Source organism: Dendrobates tinctorius, unplaced genomic scaffold, assembly GCF_039654945.1.
Source record: "Dendrobates tinctorius isolate UK_male_01 unplaced genomic scaffold, ASM3965494v1 ptg000011l, whole genome shotgun sequence".
NCBI lineage: Eukaryota > Metazoa > Chordata > Amphibia > Anura > Dendrobatidae > Dendrobates > Dendrobates tinctorius.
Window position 1 is genome coordinate 130,101,783 of NW_027361679.1, and position 19,802 is coordinate 130,121,584.

General features: G+C 43.3%; 2 protein-coding genes across 4 annotated transcripts in view; both read left to right on the forward strand.

Annotated features, from left to right (window-relative positions):
- Positions 1–1,433, forward strand: part of USHBP1 (USH1 protein network component harmonin binding protein 1) — a 174,306-nt gene extending 172,873 nt beyond the window's left edge. For all 3 annotated transcript variants that reach the window (XM_073547902.1, XM_073547893.1, XM_073547912.1), the window contains exon 15: positions 1,078–1,433. In XM_073547902.1, the coding sequence (XP_073404003.1) occupies positions 1,078–1,258 (181 nt within the window). In that variant the 3' untranslated portion in view covers positions 1,259–1,433. The remainder of the gene's footprint in view (positions 1–1,077) is intronic.
- Positions 1,434–13,241: 11,808 nt separating this feature from the next.
- Positions 13,242–19,802, forward strand: part of CACNA1S (calcium voltage-gated channel subunit alpha1 S) — a 387,018-nt gene continuing 380,457 nt past the window's right edge. The window contains exon 1 of the mRNA XM_073547926.1: positions 13,242–13,408. The gene's annotated coding sequence lies outside the window, so the exon portion shown is untranslated. The remainder of the gene's footprint in view (positions 13,409–19,802) is intronic.

Below are 19,802 nucleotides of genomic sequence, written 5' to 3' on the forward strand. Positions count from 1 at the left end.
AGACACTGTGGCTTCTACGCCTCTCCAGGTCTCCATCTAACTATTAGATGACCAGGTGTTGGGCAAAGCTGAAAATTAGACTCATCAGAGAAGATTACCTTACTCCAGTCCTCTATGGTCCAATCCTTATGGTCTTTGACAAACTTCAGCCTGGCTCTCCTTTGCTTTTCAGTGATGAAAGGCTTTTTTCTAGCTTTACTTGTCTTGAGCCCTGCTTCTAGGAGCCTGTTACGAACTGTTCTTGCCATGCACTTCACCCCAGCTGCCATTTGCTGAGTGACAGTCTAATAAGATGACGGTCATCCTGATCAGCGGAGTGTCGTTTTCGCCCTCTGCCTGTCTGTAGCTTTGTTGTCCCCAATGTCTGCTACTTGACCTTGTTGTAATGGACTGCAATCTTAAAAATTTTAAGGATGTAGGCAACATGATGCTCACTGTAGCCTTTCTTTTCCTAACTCAAGACTTTTCTTTTCAATTCCTTTGGCATGGTTAAAAGATACTTTTTCATTCCTATTACTTTTGAGATATTACTAGCACTTGTTTTGCCATCCAGCTTGTCCTATTGCAAGAGGATTGTGAACACCACAGCAGGGTTTTTTATACTTTCCTTTGTTAAATAAGATTTAGTCCAGGTGATCACCTAATCAAAAGCACATTAAGTAGAATGAGGTGTACTCTGGTTGGAATTCAACTGACACTGGAATGGAATGGTTGTCAGACATGTAGAGAAGCTGATTTTTATAAAACTGTGCAGTGGTCTCTTAATTTTTGCCAGAGTTGTATATGTGTGTGTGTATGTTGACGAATATTTCATTTGAAAACGATGTATAAATGACATAGAGAACTGCTGTATGTAAAAACTCATGTTAAAATCGCATTGCACTCGGATAGCAATTGCAATGCACTCGGATGTTAAAAGGATGCTAGGTGTGAAAATCGCATTGTACTCGCATGTCACTCGCATGACACTCGTCCGGTTTTTTTGGTCCAGTTTACGGACCATTTTGTTTCTCACATATGGGTATGAGCCCTTACTATGTCTATACTTAGCTGTCTTCCACTTCCACTTCATTGCAGGAATCTTTTTCTGACATATCAGAATGCTTGCAGGAAGTACCAAGAGCAACAGCATAAACTGGAGTCTCAGGCTGATCTAATGTCGCAACAGCAACAACGACAACTACAAAAACTTGGGCAAAGTATCCAAAGTCTGCAAAAGAAAAAGATTGACAAGGACAAGGGGGAAACATCCCTGTAAATGAAAAAAAGACATTTTGTGCTTCGTGTAAAGGGAATTATTGGATGATATTATAAAGTATACACAATAACACTTACATAGTAATGAAGATTGACTTACCTTTGTTGTGCAGTGTTTTCCTTATAGTCGTTAATTTGCCTCTTTAATAAAGTAACACAACTCTTTACGTCAACTATTTTATGTATTTTTTTTCTTTTAAAACATGTTATAGAACACATACTGCTTTCTAATAAATATTTCTAATTTGCGTGGTGTACTTTCCTAAGAAGCTAGCATATCAGCTGTGTTAGGGGCCTATCTTTGCCTAAGGTTAACTGTGTATTTACTGGCCGAACAAAACAATGACATTTGACATGTAACCATTTCCCATTGTGGCCACTTTTCATTTTGTTTCTCCCTTTCTTCCAAGAACCACAGCTCTTTTATTTTTCTATCAACAAAGTCATATGACACCATGTTTTTTGCTGGAAGAGTTGTTTTGAATGACAATGCAGCAGTGTGCGCGCTTGTTTTTTGTGTGGCAAGTTGATGTTTTTATTAATGCCATATGAAAAATCCCAATTCTGATGTTAGTTTTTTTTCTTTACAGAGTTTACCATACTATTTATTCATTGTACATTTTGGTATATCAAAGTTTTAGGCATCATGCGATACCAAATATACTATTTTTGCAATTTCTTTCAAATCATTATTTTTATATTTTTTAAACATATTTTTTTTTACTTCATTGTTTAGCCTCTGTTCTATATAATGCAATACTGAAGTATTGGATTATACAGGGAATGGTTGGTGATATCAACTGCCTGTTTATGGCACATTAGTATATGGGGGGGAAACTTTTCAAGATGGGTGGTGACCATGGCAGCCATTTTGAAGTCGGCCATTTTGGACCCAACTTTATTTTTTCCAATGGGAAGAGGGTCATGTGACACATCAAACTTATTGAGAATTTCACAAGAAAAACAATGGTGTGCTTGGTTTTAATGTAACTTTATTTTCTCATGAGTTATTTACAAGTTTATAGTTTATAACCACTTTTAAAATGTGTTCAAAGTGCTGACCATTGTGTTGGATTGTCAATTCAACCCTCTTCTCCCACTTCTGACACACTGATAGCAACACCTCAGGAAATGCAGGAAAGCCTCCAGAGTCCCATGAGTCTCAAAGTGTAGGAACCTCTAGAGGCTTGCAGTTGTACATGAACCTTCTATTCAGCCACCACTAAACAGTGATCACAAGAAGAGACGGTTGCAGTGGGCCCAGACATATATAAAGACTGATTTTAATACAGTCTTGTTTACTGATGAGTGCAGTGCAATCCTGGATGGTTCAAATGGTTGGTTGGTGGATGGCTACCATGTCACACCAAGGCTGCAACGTTAGTAAGGTGGTGGTGGAGTCATATTTTAGTCTGGAATCATGGGGATAGAGCTGATAGGCTCTTTTAGGGTCTAGAAAGGTGTGAAAATTACCTCAGCAAAGTGTTTGGAGTTTCTGAAGACCACGTTCTTCCATGATACAAAAATAAGGAAGCTCTCCACGGTTCTGCATTACCCTATATCTCCTCCCTCATCTCTATCTATATCCTGTACTCTGTTCTGCAACTGATCTAAGAATACATTCCTCCATAATCTGAACCTTGCACCTTGGTTTTCAAGACTTCTCTTTTGTGGCGCCAGTTTTTTGCAATGCCTCCATGTTTTTAAAGGTACCCTTTGAAAACATCTCTATAGACAAGCCTATCACCGCATTTCACTGACCTAACTTTCCTATTTCCTTCTTTCTATAATTTACTCAGAATCTGGTCCCTCCTATTCATCTGTGTCGACATCCCCCTAGCAATTTACAAGAGTCCCATCCTCTCACCCTCTTTTTCAGGAAATTGAGAAATGTATTATTGAAATGTATATACAAGTGCTTCTCACTAAATTAGAATATCAAAAAGTTAATTTATTTCATTTCTTCAATGCAAAAAGTGAATATATAGTCATTATAGTGATCTATTTCAAGTGTTTATTACTGTTAATGTTGATGATTATGGCTTACAGCCAATGAGAAGTCATTATCTCAGTAAATTAGAATAATTAACAAAAAACACCTACAAAGGCTTCCTAAGCAATTAAAAAGGTCCCTTTATTCTGTTTCAGTAGGCTCCACAATCATAAGGAGGACTACTGACTTAACAGATGTCCAGAAAGCAGTCATTGACACACTCCACAAGGAGGGTAAGCCACAAAAGGTCATTGCTAAAGAAGCTGGCTGTTCACAGAGTGCTGTATCCAAGCATATTAATGGAAAGTTGAGTGGATGGAAAAAGTGTGGTAGAAAAAGGTGTGCACAAGCAATCGGGATAATAGCTGCCTTGAAAGGATTGTTAAGAAAAGACCATTCAAAAATTTGAGGGTGTGAAGTTGGTGGAGTCGCCCGATAGAACGATCGATCAGTTGCATTGCTTCATCTCATCCCACCCTGAACCCCAGAATATTAATTTATTTTGGGATGCCCTTAAGGCATATTTGAGGGGTTGCTTATTCTCTACAATCTCTTATATCAAACAGGTGACATCAAGGGAGGAGATGGAGCAACGATTGAAAGATGCGGAGGCTGCATACGTATCTGATCAAACTAGTGGCAATAGGGTGGAGTGCTTGGCTGCTGAAAGGTTATATACCCAACACATAGACACTAAGTTCAAGCGTAAATTATTTTTTGCCCGTCAATCCTATTTTGAGTTGGGGAACCAGGCAAGTAAATTCTTGGCCTATTTGGTGCGTCAACAAAATACTTCTAATACAATATTACAGATTCGCAGCTTGGATGGTACTTTGGTGTCCTCAACTGACCTGCTTTCATGATTACTACAGATCATTGTACAACTCTAAAAGTGGCGTTGATGGTTTGGGGTGTCTGGAATACCTGTCAGATATAACATTTCCCACATTAAGCCCTTCCCAGCGGGCCTTTATGGATGCTGAGTTCACTTTGGAGGAGATAGAGAACGCCATGACGGACATGGCCTCTGGGAAGGCCCCTGGACCAGATGGGTTTCCCATCGAATTATACAGGAAATATCGGGATATATTGGCGCCACTTTTGTTGATGGTGTTTCGGGGGATTTGGGAGGGGGGATCCATGCCGAAGTCCTACGAGGCTAATATAATAGTGCTTAAAAAGGAGGGGAAGGACCCTTTAGACTGTGGATCTATATCGTTAGTGAATGTGGACTATAAGATTTTTATGAAGATCCTGGCCACCAGATTGAACTCAATTATACTGGAACTTATACACCCTGACCAGACTGGTTTTATGCCTGCTAAGAGCACTTCCATTAATATTAGACGAGTCCAGTCGGTGGTCCAATATAGCTCTCTGGTACCAGACAACAAATGGGCATTGGCATCGCTGGATGCGGCCAAGGCCTTCGACTCCCTTGAGTGGCCTTTCCTCTATGCATGTTTACAGAAATATGGATTTGATGATAAGTTTCTAAAATGGGTTAATATATTATATATGAAACCCAAAGCCCGTGTCATTGTAAATAGTTCCATATCTGAGTCCTTTTCATTACATGGGGGAACCCATCAGGGGTGTCCCCTCTCCCCAGCCCTTTTTGCTTTTGCGATCGAGGCATTGGCAATTCGCATAAGATTTTCCCCTAATATTGAGGGTATAGAAATAGCAGGTCGGGTAGACACCATAGGCTTATATGCTGATGATATTGTGATATTTATGGATAGAGCGGAGGAAACATTGACACGGGTGATTGCCACTATAAATAAATTCAGTAAATATTCCAGCTTGTATATATATTGGGAGAAATCTGCCCTGTTACCCCTCTCCCATGCCCCGATGCCACGACTTGAGACTCTCTCCTCATTGCCTATTGTAGCTTTAAATATCTGGGTGTCCACATATCTCAAAGCAGTACGCTTGATTTGCGGCTTAACATACACCCATTGCTGGAAATGGTTAAAGTTAAATTTGCAACTTGGAGTAAACTCCCACTATCTGTAGCTGGACGCATTAACTTAATCAAAATGATATTACTCCCTAAGCTCAGCTATTCTCTTCAACACAGTGCTGTGATGGTACCTGTCACGGTCACGTGTGTCTGGACGCAGCGAGTACCGCAAGGCGAACCCATATGACACACGTGACCCTGGATACATCGCCTCCTGTTGGGCAAATTTAAATAATACGACATGCAGCTTGGATACACCGCCTCCAACTGGCGAATTTAGCTGTTACACGTATACATACAGTAGTCTGGAAACCCCGCCTCCAGTAAGGCAAATTTAAATAATAAAGGGGGAACCTGGGTAACATTAACAAAGGTGGGCCCTGCAAAAGGGAATAGGGAAGTGGAGACCTCCTGTACTCCCCTGAGCCAGTGTCCCTGCACTACTAACGTTCCCTATGCCAGTTCCGCACCGGACGAAGCACAGGAACCTGTTGCGTACGCTCCTAGCAACAGAGCCCATCAACTGTGTGCATCTTCTCCTCCCGGATCCATCACCATAACTGGATCCTTCACCATAGTGCAGCCTTGGAGCAGAGACCACCACCAGTTGCAGAAGTCCAGTAACAGAGTCCCAAAGATGAGTTCAGCTCCTGCCCAAAAAGTCAAGCATGCTTGAGTCCAGCTCTCAGCAACCAAGTCCCGCATGCTGAGTGCAACTCTCTCCATAGTCGCCACTCCACCAAGCCATGCAAGAGCTTCCTGCCGACACCATAAACTGTGACTCCACCACGCCATGCCAGCCCTTCTTGCAGACAACATAGCTGCCACTCGTCCCCTCTGGCTGGGCTGCGCAGGACTCATGTTCAGCTCCTTCCTCACCCAGGCTTCCTTCCCAAATGACGAACACAATATCACCAACAGTCATCAAACCCACCTGAACTCTTTTAAAGAGCCTCACACCTGATTTATAATTACGTGCACTAAACCAAAGAAACTAAAGTGCACTACCACTCATCACCACCGGGGCAACTTAGAATGAACGACACCACGTGTAATAATTCTAATGGCCACCGGGGGCAATCACATCACTTTGGCACCTAGCCAAAGGAAAAAAAGTTCACTTATCCATTTAAACTGTCAGATCCACGCTGAATCATGACAGTACCCAAGTCCTTCTTTGCGAATTTGAACTCCCAAATTACATCTTATTTGGGGGAAAACTAGACCCAAACTCAGGCTGTCCACCCTGCAGAGACCTAAAAAGGGGGGTAGGGCAGCGTTACCAGACTTTTTTCTATATTATCTGGCTGGGCAGGCCAGAGCTATAAGTAAGTGGATGCCCGGTAATTATCTCCCTAACTCTGAAAGTCACCTGCTCCATGCTGCACAAGCTAATTGCCTACTGGGCTTTCTGGATTTAGAAAAAATTAGTGTCCCCCATTTGTTGCCCCTGCTTTGTCTGGCGCGATCAGTGTGGAGACAGATTAAGAGGGTGATTGGATTTGGGGGCATTGTAGCTGAAATGCCCTTGTGGAATAATAGTTGTCTCTGGTTCAACTTGACCACCCGTCCGATGAATTTTGGACTCAACATAATGTCTCCTCGATAGGTGATTTGCATGATCATCGAACCCTGATGTCTTTAGAACAATTGCAGGTTAAATACGATGTTCCGAGATCCCAATTCTTCCGCTATTTGCAGTTGATGTCGGCCTTTCAGTCACACATGAGATATGTGGGTGTAAACAATGCTATTTCATCTCTACCTTTGATAGAAATCCTTAAATCGCAGGGTCCCCAGGGTCTCATCTCCTCTTTGTATACATACATGCTGTCGGTAGGTGTGGAATCCGCCATAAACTTGGTTAAAGGGAAATGGGAAAGGCTCATCCCCGATATACAGGGAGAGGAGTGGGAAGAAATTCTGGAGTCTCCGATCGGGGTGTCTCCGTCTATTAATAACAGAATGATACGGTTATATATCATAAACCAATCATATCTGACTCTGACACGACTCTTTAAGATGGGCCGATTCCAATCATCGGAATGTTTAAGATGTCACTCATTAGATGCAGACTTTATCCACATGATCTGGCAGTGTCCTATTATCACACAATATGGAAGGAGGTGACGTCATTATTAACTTCCCTGGTACAAGCTCCTGTTCCCCTTGAGCCACTGGTTTGTTTGTTTGGGGTATGGGATGAGGAGATATGGGGTCATTATGCTGGGATTTTTCTGCGGGAGACGCTATTTACAGTACAAAAGGTACTGGCGCTGCGGTGGATAGGAGGCTCATGTCCCTCCCTTACAATCGGGGTTGATTTGGTGAACTCGATTATCCCATATGAACGTACACTGTATCGAAACAGGGGATGTCCGGGTAAATTTGAAAAGATCTGGGAGAGGTGGAATTCCTCTCATCTTACTCTGTACAGTGGAGGCATCGCATAACAAATAATTTATTGTATGATATCAGGCTGCAAAATAGTAGTTCTTGTAGTTGTAGTTTAGGAAGTTAAATAGGCTTTATTACTTGTGCAATAATATAAAGGCTTGTACAATTTAACTGACATGAACATTTTATGAAAAGTGGCCTATTGCCCTTCGTATATATTTAATAGGCTGAGTACGTTTTATCCCGTATGTAAACCGAATGCACATTTTGCTTTGCATTTAACAATATGTAGAAATGTATATATTTTATACAGTGCTTATTACCATATGCAAGTATGTATGCTGTATATTTTGTTTGAGGTTCAATAAACGAATTAAAAAAAAAATTTGAGGGAGATTCACTAGGAGTGGACTGCTGCTGGAGTCATTGTTTCAAGAGCCACCACACACAGACATATCCAGGACATGGGCTACAAGTGTTGCATTCCTTGTATCAAACCACTAATGACCAATACATTAGACAATGCCAGAAGCGTCTTACCTGGGCCAAGGAGAAAAATAACTGGATGGTTGCTCAGTGGTCCAAGATGTTATTTTCAGATGAAAGTAAATTTTGCGTTTCATTTGGAAATCAAGGTCCCAGAGTCTGGGGGAAGAGTGGAGAGGCACACAATCCAAGCTGCTAGGTCTAGTTTGAAGTTTCCACAATCAGTGATGGTTTAGGGAGCCATGTTATCTGCTGGTGTAGATCTGTAGGGGTGCAGCAGGTTCAAGGATGCAGTGGCGAGACACGAGACTGAGTGTGGTTTGTAAAATTAACTTTTATAAATTGTAGCCGCTGGCTATATTGAGCAAACAAAAGGGGTTAACAACAACTGGTCCACGCAGGGACCCAACAATATTAACAACACTTTTCCTATTATAAATGCAACTAACCTGGTTTGCCCGGATGATATAGGCCACGTATGGCCAAACTATGGTTCCTTATTTCCTATAGTAAACTTTTCCTTCCAGGGGTCTTTCAGGAACAGAATCGTGGCCGCGTAGAGGTCGTTGATGCGGCTGCCCTGGCACCTCGATATCCAGGGATGATTGGGCTTGACAGGCCCTGAAGGATCATTGCCACTGGGGCACAACAGGCCCAGAGGGATCTGTGCCGTCGGGGCTTAACAGGCCCTGAAGAATCTATGCCGTTGGGGCGCAACAGGCCCGGAAGAATCTGTGCTGTTGGGGCACAACGGGCCCTGAAGAATCTGTGCTGTTGGGGCGCAACAGGCCTTGAAGGATCTGTGCTGTTGGGGTGCAACAGGCCCTGAAGAATCTGTGCTGTTGGGGCGCAACAGGCCCTGAAGGATCTGTACTGTTGGGGCGCAACAGGCCCTGAAGAATCTCAGTCGGCTTCCGCCCTCAGTGTGCAGGAATGTCGCAGTCTCTCAGGTGACTGTTGACCAACCTTTGCTCAGGGTCCCCTTTGTGGACGGGGCGTGGGCCCCTGCTGTTGCCGACTGTGAGAAGGTGTCCACTGAGGCCGATGATGGAAGGGCCACAGCCATGGGCGGAGACAGGGAGGTAGTGTCCAGGCCGCCGACGCCTGTCGGTGCGCAGTTACAGCAGCGGCTGGGGGTCGCGGTCCAGCCATGACGTGGCGAGGGATAGAGGGTCCGGATGTTTCTGGACGTGAATCACGGGCGGCTCCCGGTGAGGGTCGGGCACACGTAACTTGGCGGTCAGTCAGTCGCCTACCCTTCACAGGCCCCTGCTGGTCTCTCCACACCACTTCGCCCATTACACCATTTTCCTCTGTCAAGCATGGAGTCTTGTCCCTTGTCAGCCTCTCTGCCAACTGCCTCCTGAGCGCGCCCCCTGCTCCTTTTATCCTTGCCCCGCCCTCAGTCGCCCGGCAACCTTCAGTCGTCTCTCTTCCATTGTTGCCCCCCCAATGTCGTTTCTTCAGGAACCCTGATGGCGGTCCCCTTAGTTCCGGCCCAGTCACCCTATGGAAGTCCTCCTCCCCACAGATCCATTGTGTTTTATCAAGACCAAAGTCAGCGCAACCGTCTGTCAGGAAATTTTAGAGCACTTCATGCTTCCCTCTGCCGACAAGTTTTTTGGAAATGGAAATGTAATTCTCCAGCAGGACATGGCACACACTGTCCACGCTGCCAAAAGTACCAAGACCAGGTTTAAAAAGAACAGTATCACTGTGCTTGATTGGCCAGCAAAGTCGCCTGTCCTTAACCCCATAGAGAATCTATGGATTATTGTCAAGACGAAGATGAGAGCGACACCAGACTTAACAATGCGGACGAACATGAAGGCTGCTAAGCAACCTGGGCTTCCATAACACCTCAGCAGTGTCAAAGGCTGATCGCCTCCATGCCATGCTGCATTGATGCAGTAATTGATGCAAAAGGAGCCCCGACCAAGTATTGAGTGCAGTTACTGAACGTACATTTCAGCAGGCTAACATTTTGGATTTTAAAATTATTTTTCAAGCTGGTGTTATAAAGTATTCTAATTTATTGAGATAATGACTTTTGGGTTTTCATTGGCTGTAAGCCATAATCATCAACATTAACAGAAATAAACACTCTGTATGTAATTACGCTATATAATATGAGTTTCACCTTTTGTATTGAAGAACTGAAATAAATTAACTTTTTTATGATATTCTAATTTAGTGAGAAGCAGTTGTATTTTGTAATATTGTTGGGTGATTTGGACTTACCTGTATATACTCGAGTATAAGCCGACCCAACTATTAGCTGAGACACCTAATTTTGCCACGGAAAATTGGGTAAGCTTATTGACTAGAGTATTTATTATTATTATTATTATTATTATTATTATTTATTTATAAAGCACCATTGGTTCCATGGTGCTATACATGAGAAGGGGTTACATACAGATTACAGATATCACTTACAGCAAACAAACTAACAATCACAGACTGATATAGAGGGGAGAGAGGACCCTGCCCTTTCGGGCTTACATGCTACAGGATGGTGGGGAAGGAGACAGTAGGTTGGGGGGTTGCAGCAGCTCCAGTGATGGTGAGGCGGTAGCTCCAGTAGTGGTGAGGAGGCAGCGGGGATCATTACAGGCTGTAGGCTTTCCTGAAGAGGTGGGTTTTCAGGTTCCGTCTGAAGGATCCGAGTGTGGTTGATAGCTGGACGTGTTGGGGCAGGGAATTCCAGAGGATGGGGGCTATTCGGGAGAAGTCTTGGAGGCGGTTGGGTGAGGCGCGAATAAGTGTGGAGGAGAAAAGGAGGTCTTGGGAAGACCGGAGATTACGTGAGGGAAGGTATCGGGAGATTAGTTCAGAGATGTATGGAGGAGACAGGTTGTAGATGGCTTTGTAGGTCAGTATTAGTGATTTAAACTGAATACTCTGAGGGAATGGGAGCCAGTGAAGAGATTTGCAGAGGGGAGAAGTGGATGAGTAGCGAGGAGAGAGATGAATTAGTTGGGCGGCAGAGTTGAGGATGGACTGGAGAGGTGCAAGGGTGTTAGCAGGGAGGCCACAGAAAAGAATGTTGCAATAGTCGAGGCGGGAGATGATGAGGGCATGTACAAGCATTTTAGTAGATTGAGGGTTGAGGAAGGGACGGATTCTGGAAATATTTTTGAGCTGGAGGCGACAGGAGGTGGAGAGAGCTTGGATGTGCGGTTTGAAGGACAGGGCAGAATCAAGGGTTACCCTAAGGCAGCGGATCTCCGGTACGGGGGAAAGCGTGATGTTGTCAATTGTTATAGAAAGGTCGGGTAAGAAAGATCTGTGAGATGGGGGAAAGATGATCAGTTCAGATTTGTCCACATTGAGTTTGAGGAAGCGAGAGGAGAAGAAGGAGGATATGGCTGATAGACACTCTGGGATTCTGGGGAGCAGAGAGATGATGTCTGGGCCAGAGAGGTAGATCTGAGTATCATCGGCATAAAGGTGGTACTGGAATCCGTGGGACTTTATGAGTTGCCCCAGACCAAGTGTGTAGATTAAGAAGAGTAGGGGTCCTAGAACAGAGCCTTGGGGGACTCCAACAGAGAGAGGGTGGGATGAGGAGGTAGTGTGGGAGTGGGAGACGCTGAATGTGCAGTTGGAAAGGTATGAGGAGATCCAGGATAGGGCAAGGTCTTTGATGCCAAAGGAGGAGAGGATCTGTAGTAGGAGGCAGTGGTCAACTGTGTCAAAAGCTGTGGACAGGTCTAGAAGCAGGATTATAGAGTATTGTCTGTTAGCTTTGGCTGTATGTAGGTCTCTCTCCTGTGCTCCTAAGACCGTTTTCCATTTTCTCTTTGTTGCAATCTCTGCAGACGAGTCCTGGCTGGAGAAATTTTCATGTTCTGCAGGATTTGTATCTACCACTGACCTTATGGCAGTAATATTAATGGTGTTTTTTCTATATTTATATGTAGCAGCTCAGTCATCTGCTGAGATTCTTGTAGATTAACTATTGTGTTTTTTTCGAGTTTTTCCCGCGGATTTACCAAAAAATCCGCTCAAAAAACGCTTAAAAGAAGCTTCCCATTCATTTTAATGCATTTTGCACTTTTTGTGCATATTGAGGCGTTTTTTTTACCGCGAAAAAACGCTTCGCGGTAAAAAACGCAGCATGCTCATTAATTTAGCGGTAAATTCCGCATTTCTGCATTTCCGGGGACGCGTGGAAAAAATCACGGCAAAAACGTGCAAAAATCGTGGGAAAAACACGCGTTTTCTGGGAAGGAGTCCTGTTTTTATGCATACATGTGCACATAGCCTTAGGGTATGTGCCCACGATCAGGAACTGCTGCAGGTTGAACACTGCGTACTTATGCAGTATCAAAACGCAGCAGCCAGAGTTTACAGAATAGTGGATGGAATTTCTAGAAATCCCCTGTCTGCTATGCGTGCATAGTCGCCTGCGTTTCATGCGCGGACACTAGCTACGCCTCTGCAGGCAGTGAAATGTTTTGCCTCATAAAAAGAATCAGCTGTGATACCCTACTGTAATGTCTGTATATTTTCTTCTCCCCCCCGGCCCAGGAGCTGTGGTATGATGAGACATGTTACTGTAAGGTCAGACAGCCATTAGGCAGTACACACTAGGGGCACATTTATAAGACTCTCAGCACAAAAACATTTTATTTAACGCATCTATATATGAAACTTGTTTTTATTCCAAGATCTATTAATTAAAATATACTTTGTTCTTGGGAACATTTTTACCAAGTACAGCAATATTGGAGGTATATTTATTAAACGCACTGTGCTGTCACCTAGTGTATGTACAGTATAATGGCCACATAGCGTATTTGTTCACCTGTACATTAATTTAATACTAAATGGTGTGGGTCTCTATTTTTTGCTCTTTTATGAGTGATAAGAGACACTTGAGAAACTTCCATCAGTTTCGTTTTTTTCACCCAAGAAAAACTGATACAGGGGGTGCTGTCTGTCTACATATTGTCTTATAAATCTTTGTGGAAAGGTGGACACTAAGCACACTTTACGAAAGTTTCCCACGTCTCCTCTCCTCCCCCATGCCGGTTGAATTTGAGCTTTGCAGCTGTCGCAAGATGTTTTCGGGTCTAAATTTAATCGTGGTTTGTGTGTGAGGAATGTCACTCCAGAGCCACAGGCGCTCAGGCAAGGCCACCTGTTGCCACTTCTAAACCTCTCATTCTCAGTTTTTAGAACATGTCTCTATCAATACAATGTACTGAACTTTGATGGGATTTTATTTACCTTTAAGAAAGCTTTCTGCAAAGAAGACGGACAGAGAGGAGCAGTGGAGCACCTTATAAGAGAACAAGGTAACTGTTCGCCTGTTGTGTGCGTTACCATGTCGGTAGAAAAATATTCAAAATTGAGAGTCCTCAGCGGTTGATACCCTTTAATGGCTAACTGAAAAGATGGTAACACATTGCAAGCTTTTGAGACTACTCACGTCTCTTCATCAGGCTACACTAATACAAAATCTGAAGAGTCACATATTTATACACAAAACAGCACAGAAAAAACGCAATAGATAAGACCATTGATGTGAAGCAGAATTGTCATTATGGGAGAGGGATAAACATAAATATTGGAACAAATCATAGATAAGAGTGTGAAAGTTTTATTGCCCTCTTATTGGGGTCTGGTTCTGTGTTGTGTGATGCCCCCAGAAGGTCTTAAGAGCAAACTCCTACCATGTCGGTAGGAATTAATACATTTTTCTTTTTTCTTTGGCATCTTTAGGCACAAAATACTTACAATACAAATGCTATTTGAATTCATGGTACGTAGCTTACAAATCCCTTGTGATTATTAGATATGTACTAAGCAGGTTATATTTAACATTCTAGAAATAATCCTTGCTGCCGAATGTACATGTGATTGGCCAGTATCCACTGGTAATGGTACAATAACTTTGTTACCTAAGAAGAGGTACCCAGGATGTTCACCGTGAACTGGATTGTTCAATTTGTGGTTATCAGCTTGTATCATGGGGAGCACAGGGCCATTCCGCTTAGTACTGGAGCTGTTCAACTATCTTCTTCGTCAGTTACTCACTTCTGAAATAAATTATATTCTAGTTGCCCCCCGAAGCTTTTATCCATCTCGAGCAGGTCTATAAAGAATAAATGGAGTGCGCCATGCAGACGTGTTCTTCAGTGGATTGAAACTGTTATTTAAATGGTCTCTGTTGTTACTGAACAAATTCAGTACTATGACTGCGTTAAAAGATGATTTGACCCTTAAGGGTCTCTAACGCATCCTATCAGCAAGATTTACACCTGTCTACAACATTGCCTACTGTTGGCCCAAATTGTATCTACTGATATTGTACCTACTGGGAAGATCTGGTTGCTGTAAAATATTCACAAATACATTTGTGGCAGAATTTCTGTGCTAATCCCATTTGCCAGCACACGTACACTGAAACTCAGACTTGTCATGGTGTCCTCAGGCTGGGTTTTTACAGGGAGTTTTAATTGAGATATTAATCTATTTTTTTGTCAAGTACATGAAAACAAGTGTTTTAAGCTGAAATTTGCAATGTGGTTTTCATGGTTCAATAAGTTTTTATTAATCACTTTGTGACTGGGACTTTTTTTTGTAATGTGAAAAAAATAGTATTTACTGTATTTGTTATTTATCAAAAAAAGATCCAAAAAAGCATGATTCTTTAGGCAGCACAATTGTGGGAAGACTAAACTTAAGGTTTCTTTATAAGTGGTGGGAAATTCAGAAATTTGAAGTAAAAAAAAACCCTCAACACAAACTTGTTAATTTGTTTTGTGTCACTGTTTTCTGAGACCCAGACTCTTTTTTTTCCATTGCTTGAGCTGTATAAGGGCTTTTTTTTGCAGAGTGAGCTGACTTTTTTATTGGTAACAATTTGGGATACAAAGTACATCTTGATCACTTTGCATTTTTGGTGGAGTTGCAGCAACCAAACCCCCCCCCCCACAATTGTAGGTTATAAATTTTGTTTCTCTTTACGATTTTCACCGTAACAGTGAGTTCATTTTACATATTTTTAAAAAAGTGGCATACAAACAATGGCGCCTTGGCAGGTTGGAGAGAGCGAGGGGGTTGTGGCCCCACTGTGCCACAAACCAGACTACACTGGAAGGGGCATGACTATGACAGCTACCTCGGTCTTTGCTGGAGCCTTTGATAGTGAGGTCAGGCTTGTGCAGCAGGTAGGTGCCAGGTGCCACTCCAGGGTGGTGTTTGGCTGTGGCTGCTGAGCCCACTGGGGAACACTGGGGCGCTAGGACAGGTGCAACTGACAGACAGGCAGGTGAGCACGGCAGGCACAACTGGTACTCTGGCAGGCAGGCATGGCTGAGACAATGACAGGCGGGTATGGCTGAGACACTGGCAGGCAGGCACGGCTGAGACACTGGCAGGTGGGCACGGCTGAGACACTGGCAGGTGGGCATGGCTGAGACACTGGCAGGTGGGCACGCCTGACTGGGAAGGCACAGGGACACGGACAGGAAGGAGTGGTGTATGGAATAGGTAGAGGCATGTTCACACAGGAGGTGCTGGTACTGGTACGGGAGGGATGGAAATATATACGGGTATAAAGGAACAGGTTTGGACCTGTTCACACTGGAGAAGAACCACAAGGCTGCGGTGAGGAGCTGCAGTTAGCAGCAAGAGATTCTGCAGAAGCAGAAGCAGAACTAAGCAGAACTACAGGAGTGCGGAGCACAAGCAGAGCCACAAATGTGCGGAGCATAGGCAGAGCCGCAAGGCCTGGAGCAGTGAGTAAGTTGGTGTGTGGGGGATGGGAGGCGATGCAGTGATGCCGGCAGGGTTGTTACAGTGGCATAGGAAAAACAGTTAAGAGAGCCTTGATGCAAATCATTATTATTTATTATTATAGTGCCATTTAGTCCATGGCGCTTTACATGTGAAAAGGGATATACATAATAAAAAAGTATAATAATCTTAAACAATACAACACAGTGACTGGAACAGGTGGAGAGAGGAACCTGCCCACGTGGTCTCACAGTCTACAAGGGATGGGGGAGGATAGAGTATGTGGGGGTAGAGATGGTCATGTAGCAATATAATGAAGCGATAGTTAAATCGGGGGCCTTCATTAAGGGATGACCATGAAAACCAAATTTTAGAGTATAGGTCCCACCTGTCATGGTCATGTGCCATAAGCAATTCCATACATTCTATATGATTAAGCTCGTTTATCCATTTTCTAGTAGTGGAGATTATGGAAGATTTCAAATGTCTAGGGATGATGGAGCAAGCAGCAGTGAGAAATAACCGCAGTATGTCTTTCTTGATTGAGGAAATGGATCCAGGAAATAGGGAGAGAAGCGCAATATGAAACATTTCCTGCCAAAATAGCTGTAGGAGGGGATATGACCACCAGATATGGGTCATAGTGCCAACTTTGATCCCACATCTCCAGCACAACTTGGAGGATTTTGGGAAGATTTTATGCAGAAGCTCTGGACATCTTTACCAGCTTAAAGTTTTTTTTTCTTGAGCCAGACAGGAAGTTAACATCCTTTGAGTTCCCTCTCTGACAGAGTAATCTAAAGTTCCTTTTGCTAATTGTCAAGGTACCAATACACATCATCTGAAAGAGCATCAGTGAGGATGCAATACAAGAGAGAAATGAGATGTGAAGAAGGAGCAGGTAATAGAAGAAGAGATTCAAAGAAGGACGGGATAGGGGAGGATAGGCCACGTGGGAAAGTGGTTCAAAGGAAGGCATTAAGCAACAATACTGAAACCAGGAAAGAGACATTCCTGACTGGCCCCCTGGAAGGCAGCAAAAGAGGGAATCTTGGACAAATGAGCTTACATTCGTCCCAATCCAACCCGGTCAGAAGAATGCTAGCTCAAAAAGGAATCGTTCCCTGTGGCTGGGGGGAATGTAGGGTTTTCAAAAACGGGACTCATTAGACCTGGTCTGTGGGAGAGTTTCAGTCTATCTTGTGATTTGTCCCAAAATGTCAGTAGAGCTTGAGTCAAAGGTGAGAATTCATAGATTGGTGGTCTCAGGGAAGGAGGGACCTATGGCAGGGGGTTTAAGGAAATGGGAGAGGTAAGTCTTTCAATTATTACTTATTATTACCATTGTTTATTGATTTCATTATATATCCACTCTATGATTCAAGAGAAAAGGACTCCTTGATAATAACATTCAATGTTAAGCATTCCTGCTCCTCTTTTCAGTTTAGGCCTTGTTAGAGTATTAAAGTTAATCTGTGGTTTGAATGATCCCAAAACTTCTTTAATGATTTTGTAGTAATACTTAGGGTACTATGTGTATTGGTACTCTTTGGAAAAGGTAGAAAAAATGTGGTAACATATCAATTTTCACTGCATTTATTCTGATCTTTGAGATTCTGTTGGAGCTGTGCTGCATAGTTAGAAGAAAAAGGGTCTGCAGGATTAGCCGATACTTGAATTCTTGAATATTTAATTGTTTTGTGTTGCCATTTGAAATGAGAATTGAAGACTATTAAGAAGGGTGTGTAATTCACTTTAAAATTTGAGACCGCACCGAAACATTCGACCTCTTTGATTAGACCGTAAAAGAATTGCTAGAATTGGTCAGGTACAATAGTAGGTCACTCGAGTATAGAGCTAGTTTAAAGTGTTTCCAGTCAATCTGAGGACCTGTGATATCAGGAGATTTACAAAGTGCAACTCCTAAGTGCTCCATGACCAAGATGTATAGTAGTGGAGACAAGGGACAACCTTGTCTTGTCCCATTGTGATTTGGAAGGGTGAGGAATAGTGATGAGCGAGTATACTCGTTACTTGAGATTTTCCAAGCATGCTAGAGTGATCTCCGAGTATTTGGATGTGCTCGGAGATTTAGTTTCTGTCTCTGTAGCTGCATGATTTGCGGCTGGTAGCCAGCCTGAATACATGTAGGGATTGCATGTTTGTTAGGAAATCCCCACATGTATTCAGGCTATCTAGCAGCCGCAAATCATGCAGCTACAGTGATAGAAACTAAATCTCTGAGCACAACCAAATACCCGGAGATCACCCGAGCATGCTCGGGAAATCTCGAGTAACGAGTATACTTGCTCATCACTAGTGAAGAAAGGACACCATTTGTGTATGCGGGCTGTGGTTTTGTGGTAGAGTGAAAAAATTCTCCCCTTCATACAATCTTTTAAGCCTGGTTGTTCCAAGGTTGTGAGTAGAGATGGGCAAATATTTCAATGTTCGGTTTACGTTCGCCGAGTTTGCAATTTTCGCTGGATAATTCGTCGAACATTCGCCGAACATAACCGAACGCCATTCACCTGGGAGGCAAAAACAAACGCATGCACAACACTTATAACAGCCCCAAACACATCAAATGAGGGACAGACACCAGGAAAGTGGCCTCAATTCACCGACAGTACAGATTTTAGCATGGCACTGCAGCAATCAGCCAGGCACAAGGTATCGGGGTCTAGGACAGCATTTACAGCTTTCAATTGAATGTCACAGTAAGATGAGGTGGGTGAGTAATCAGTGTAGGGCCCATTTTCTGGGAGCCCTGATACCACATGCAACACCTCTACATGCTTTCATGCTGAGCCACACTCAGGTGGCACAAATATCAGTTTTGTAGACTACCATTGTCAAAAAAATGTAAAGATACTAACACAGGTAGTTGAGTCTAAGGAAGTGGAGGCCTGACGGTCTCGGAGACCTACTACTGACAGCACATGTGAAAAAGACTTGGGTATACTAATAGATCACAGACTGAATATGAGTCAACAGTGTGATGCAGCAGCAAAAAAGGCAAATGCAATTCTAGGATGTATTAACAGAAGCATACAGTCTAGATCACGTGAAGTCATTATTTCCCTCTACTCCTCTTTGGTCAGACCTCATCTGGAATATTGTGTCCAGTTTTGGGCACCACATTTTAAAAAAGACATCAACAAACTGGAGCAAGTTCAGAAAAGAGCGACCAGAATGGTGACCGGTCTGCAAACCCTGTCTTATGAGGAAAGGTTGCAGGATTTGGGAATGTTTAGTTTGCAAAAGAGAAGACTGAGAGGAGACTTAATAGCTGTCTACAAATATCTAAAGGGCTGTCACATTGTAGAAGGATCAACTTTATTCTCATTTGCACAAGGAAAGACTAGAAGCAATGGGATGAAACTGAATGGGAAGAGACACAGATTAGATATTAGAAAAAACTTTTTGACAGTTAGAGTGATCAATGAGTGGAACAGGCTGCCACGAGAAGTGGTGAGTTCTCCTTCAATGGAAGTCTTCAAACAGAGGCTGGACAGACATCTGACTGGGATGATTTAGCGAATCCTGCTTTGAGCAGGGGGTTGGACCAGATGGCCCAGGAGGTCCCTTCCAACTCTACGATTCTATGATTCTATGATTCTACTACAGGCAACAGGTATGAAGGAGACCCAACCAGGAGTCTACACATTTACAAAAATTTGTGGCAAGCACCAACACAGTGTCATTAATTGCAATAAAGTAGGATTAGCATAGCGGGGACCGACACTTCTTCCACTACAGGCAACCCAGCAGAAAGAGATTGTAACGGGCAAGATGGTGGAATCAGTGTTCCGTATCCCTCTGAAATTCTGGGAGGGGTGTAACTAGGTGGCCTACCAATCCCTATTTGGACAAGTGGCAGCAGGCGAAAACTGTTACCCGATGAGGCACAAAGAGGTGACACCAGGTGCTACTCCATGGCTGACC